At 34.4% G+C, this 4523-nt stretch overlaps 1 protein-coding gene across 2 annotated transcripts; it reads left to right on the plus strand.

The window, feature by feature from the left end:
- Positions 1-1692: 1692 nt before the first annotated feature.
- Positions 1693-4280, plus strand: LOC140834251 (ethylene-responsive transcription factor ERF118-like). 2 transcript variants are annotated; one of them, XM_073199003.1, is made up of 3 exons: positions 1693-1798; positions 2275-2501; positions 2675-4280. In XM_073199003.1, the coding sequence occupies exon 3, from the start codon at positions 2903-2905 to the stop codon at positions 3989-3991; it is 1089 nt and encodes a 362-aa protein (XP_073055104.1). In that variant the 5' UTR covers positions 1693-1798; positions 2275-2501; positions 2675-2902; the 3' UTR covers positions 3992-4280. The 2 variants fall into 2 exon arrangements, with proteins under 2 accessions (XP_073055104.1, XP_073055103.1); XM_073199002.1 differs by lacking the exon at positions 1693-1798 and adding an exon at positions 1838-2147.
- Positions 4281-4523: the final 243 nt, after the last annotated feature.

Genomic DNA, 4523 nt, shown 5'->3' on the forward strand with positions numbered 1-4523 from the left:
ATGAAAAAAATATTAATTTTTATGTTAGAAGTATTACTTTTTATTGTGATTATGCTAAAAATATTACTTTTTATGCTAAAAGTATTATTTTTATTGTGATTATCGGTATGATTGACCCGTCTCACAGATAAAAATTCATAATACCGTCTCACAATAGATCTACTCTTGTAATTTATTTACAACTTTCATAAAAATTCGTAAATTATTTCTCCATTATCTAAACTTTTACTTTTTTAGTTGATTATATACATCATAACTTATTTAACAGAAAAGATTATGATTGTGTATATCGCATTCCCAACTACATAATATGTATTAAAAAAATTCACGCTTTATGAGATTTTCAATCGAAATTTTGGTTAAAAAATAAATCGATTTATCTTGAACTTAATAGATTTTTAATCAGATATAAACACTTTTTTATTTAATTTATCGAATACGATTACATAACAAAAGCTTGAAAATATTTTAAAATTTATTTAAACGATTAGACTTCTTTCGCACCTCGCAGTGGCACAACCGTGAATAATGGCGAAGGAAAGTCCCAAAATGGGCAAAACGGAAGATGAGCTGTAATCAGTCGCCGGGTTTTCAGAATCGGCTGGTCTCGAATTCATTGCCTGCCAACAACACAAATCGTATCAAATAAATCATAAATAATTTTTTAAAAAAATATATAAATCATAAATAATTTTAGATGCACTAAAAATTATATTATACTAATTTAAAATCATTATAAAATATATAATACATCCTTTTTTTAAAGACCATTTCTCTGACTATTTGTATAAACTATGCATATAATGTTTTCCAACAAATTAAATTGAAAAAACTCAAATTCACCGCTACTTATTTATATTATAAATTATAATAATTTATATATTATATATGCGAAGACAGTGAATCAATTGACGAAATATTAAATTCATATCATAAGTATTTATATATCAGTTACATAAGTAAAATGAATTTCAAATGTCTCAATTATTTCGTAAATTTGAAATTCATCATAATTATCACAAAAGTATATAAACATAATATGTTTTTTCGTTCAAATATAATAATGATCACATTAGTCAGTCAGTTATAATATATTTCCTGAACTGGGGGACATGATATGATATTGGTTTCATCATCGGAAATCGCAAGATTGGGTCGAGCGGCAAGTCAACTTGGTGCGGGGACAGATTTAAGAGTTTTTTTCAAAAAAATGACCATGAACCGTGTTGTGAGGAGAGTGGCAAGAGTTTGGATGATCGCGATTTAAAAATAGTTTTATCAACATATCATGCAAAAAATTGAAGAACATCGAATGTAATTTTATAGTATTTTAGATTTTGTGTTTCTTAAATCAGACATAAAACTCCCTATTAAATAATGTAAATCTGCCTGAATTTTTATAATGTAGGGGGCGAAATGTAATTTCCTTTTAAATAAAAATATATAACCATATTAAAGTTTTTTAATGAAATTTTATGCTTTTTGAACTTTCATGGGGAGGTGTAGAAACGATTAGACCATTTATCGATAAAGCTGGAATCTCCTAAAATTAATAGAAAATCTCGGACTTTTTGTTGAATATGAAAAAAAACAATCTATTTTGCGAATTTATTCGCTGCCAGCAGTGAATTTAGGAATTCTCAAATCTAATTATATAATATAATTATATAAATATACCATGTACATACGGTGTACACACTCCTCCCTTAAATGGTCCATTTTGACTGAAGAAAATAGAAGCAGAGGAAGAGGCAAAAGAGAAGTGAGGGTGAAAACAGACCGGAGACCAAAGAAATCAGTATGCGTATTATAATGTTTTGTTTCATATTTTATTTAGATTTTAGACGCAACGCATTGATATATCTGTGTTTTTTTTAATGTAAATTTTATAATTTTTTTCTACTGAGATCTGCTTTTATGCTCAGTCAATGGTGGTGGTTGCGGAATTAAAGAAAAAACCAATTTGTTAATTAATAGTCCACGTTTTGCATTTTATATTATTCACAGCGAGAAGCCGTAGCGATAGCATCATTTTTCGTATACCCTTTTTCGATAGTGGTAGAAGAGGTCTATGTCACTGGTTTTTCTGCTGAGATTTCGATAACACCACACCCTGAGCTTTGTCATTTTGTATTCCGGCAAAGAAGGTTATAGCCATAGATTTCTAATCCATTTTCTGCACTCTTCGGGTCGTTTTTTTAACTCTTTGTTTCTCTTATAAATAGGCGTTTTTTATTCATTTTTTTCTTTCCTTTTTGTGGTTCTTTTATCAAGAGTTGAGCAGAAGAGGAAGGGTTGATTGAGGTAAGGGGGGATAGGAGTGATAGATTTATGTCGGCTGGTTCTGATTCGGCTGTTGTGTTTGGGGCTGCGTTGAAGCTGGGTTTCTCATCAGTTTCTTCTTCATCTGCTCACCGCATGCGAAAATCTCTCTGCTGCAAACTCCAGCAGAGCGCCTACCTTTTTTTCCCAACCGTTTCGATGCGTTTGAGGCCCAAAAGGTATACATCTATCACCCTTAAACCCTCGTGGGTTTTGGTTCTTAAATTATATATTATGTTTGAGGTGATTTATGGCTGTTTTTGGGGTTGTTAAGCGCTGATCTGAAATGGGGTTTTGTGATTTTATTTGGTTTTGTGTTGATTTTTTGTGGGTTTTTGTGATTGTGTTGCAGGACTTGTTCCGGAGTTGAGTGTTTTGGTGGTTATCACATAAATCGGCTATTCCATCTACTTTTGTTCTTCAGAGGTTTTCGTACTTAGAAAAAGTCCTTGATTGAAGTCTTTTTGTTTGCTTGAGACCCATTTTTGTTTGCCTATTGTTGTTTTTTAGTTTGTTGACTTATAAATTTTGAGGGTATTCTTTATTGAGGGGTTATTTAGTGATTTGAAGTAAGGCAAAAATGCCGGAACCTCACAAAACAAATTCATCGAATCAAGAATCTGTTATCAGAAAGTTGGGGAACAAGTTTGAACCCATCCGAACCTTGAGGAAAGTGGTGATTGTTTGTGATGACCCGGATGCTACCGATTCATCTGATGATGAGGGAGCCAGTAAGACTAAGGGTAAGAGGTTTATCCGCGAAGTCTGTTTCCCTGTTGAGGACTATAGTCAAGTGGGGAAAGTTGATGAATCGGAGAGGAACCCCAAGAACAAACGGGCAGCCCTGCTAATTGAGAGAAAATGTAGCCCGATGACCAGAAAATATAGAGGTGTTCGGCAGCGTAAATGGGGGAAATGGGCCGCGGAAATCCGTGATCCTATCAAGCAAAAACGAATCTGGTTAGGGACTTATAGTACTGCTGAGGAGGCGTCAAAAGCATATGAAAACAAACGAATGGAATTCGAGGCTTTGGCTGTTAACACAGACTTTTCAATGCACAAGAGTTTGAATGACTCTAACAATGAAATTGTATCCTCTGTGGTGCTATCTAAGAACAGCGAGAACAAGAAATCAAATTATTCAAATGCTTGTGCGTCTGAAAACGACTCTGGTGCAAGTTCTGTGTTGCCGGTCTCCCGCACGTCTCCATCTTCTGTGCTTGAGTTGGATTCTTTGGGCTCAAGCTCAGGAGTCAGCCCTGAAAACGAGGATAAGATAGTTGATGTTGTACCTGTGGACAAAAATGTTTCAGAGAAGCAGTTAGCGGGTTCTGGTGATGGTGGATTGGTGGGCAATGAATTGATGGCGCTGACCCAAATGGGTGTGGATATGGACTTGGCTTTTGAGCTCGATTCGTTCACTGAGTTTGATGATTTCGCCCCACCATTGGACGACATCCTTGGTGAATTTGATGATCTTCCCATTTGTGGGTTCGATGATGGTGATCACCCTACCGCGTTGCCTGATTTTGACTTCGACTTTGACTTTGACGCTTGCAATGAAGCCCTTGCTTGGATCGATGAAGTGACTACCTCGATGAATGTGGCACCACCGATGATGAACGGTGCACCCCTCGATATAGCATGCCCTAAGTTTTGCAGCTATTAGGACTATAATCTTTATTATATGTATCGGTAACTTCGAGCTAATTTAAGAAGAGTGTTCTTCTCTCGAAGACCAGACTTCTTAATTTTCTCGAGGGGCTTTTTCAATAATGAGTTTATTTGTTTAGTTCATGAAGAGACATTTTGTATCCATGCATATGAGATTTTGTTGAAGAGTTTGAAGAATCCTTTGGGTTTTCTTGTGCTATCGGAGCAGTCCAAAGGCGTTTTAAACTTTAAAGTGTTTTGTATGTTTGGATTTGAGATATTATGAATTTCAAGTTTTGTCATCATCTTAAATCCTTGTTCTTATTTATTTTTATGATTCAAATTGAAATACGAGATGGAAATCATGATGATGCTTGCGTTAAGAAAATTTGATCAATTTGCATGCATGAAACGTATTTTGGCGTGTAAAGGATTATTATTTTGCTAAAGATTATATACGAAATTTAAGATTTCTTTCAAAAACAAATTTGTGGGACGTATATAATCCAAACGCGATCTTACATTATAGAGTGTTGCATTCCGGCAAT

Source organism: Primulina eburnea, chromosome 6, assembly GCF_022965805.1.
Source record: "Primulina eburnea isolate SZY01 chromosome 6, ASM2296580v1, whole genome shotgun sequence".
Classification (NCBI taxonomy): Eukaryota; Viridiplantae; Streptophyta; class Magnoliopsida; order Lamiales; family Gesneriaceae; genus Primulina; species Primulina eburnea.

What these genes read in the sequence shown, in the direction of transcription:
- LOC140834251 (XM_073199003.1), top strand. Translation starts at nt 2,903, where the DNA reads ATGCCGGAACCTCACAAAACAAATTCATCGAATCAAGAATCTGTTATC.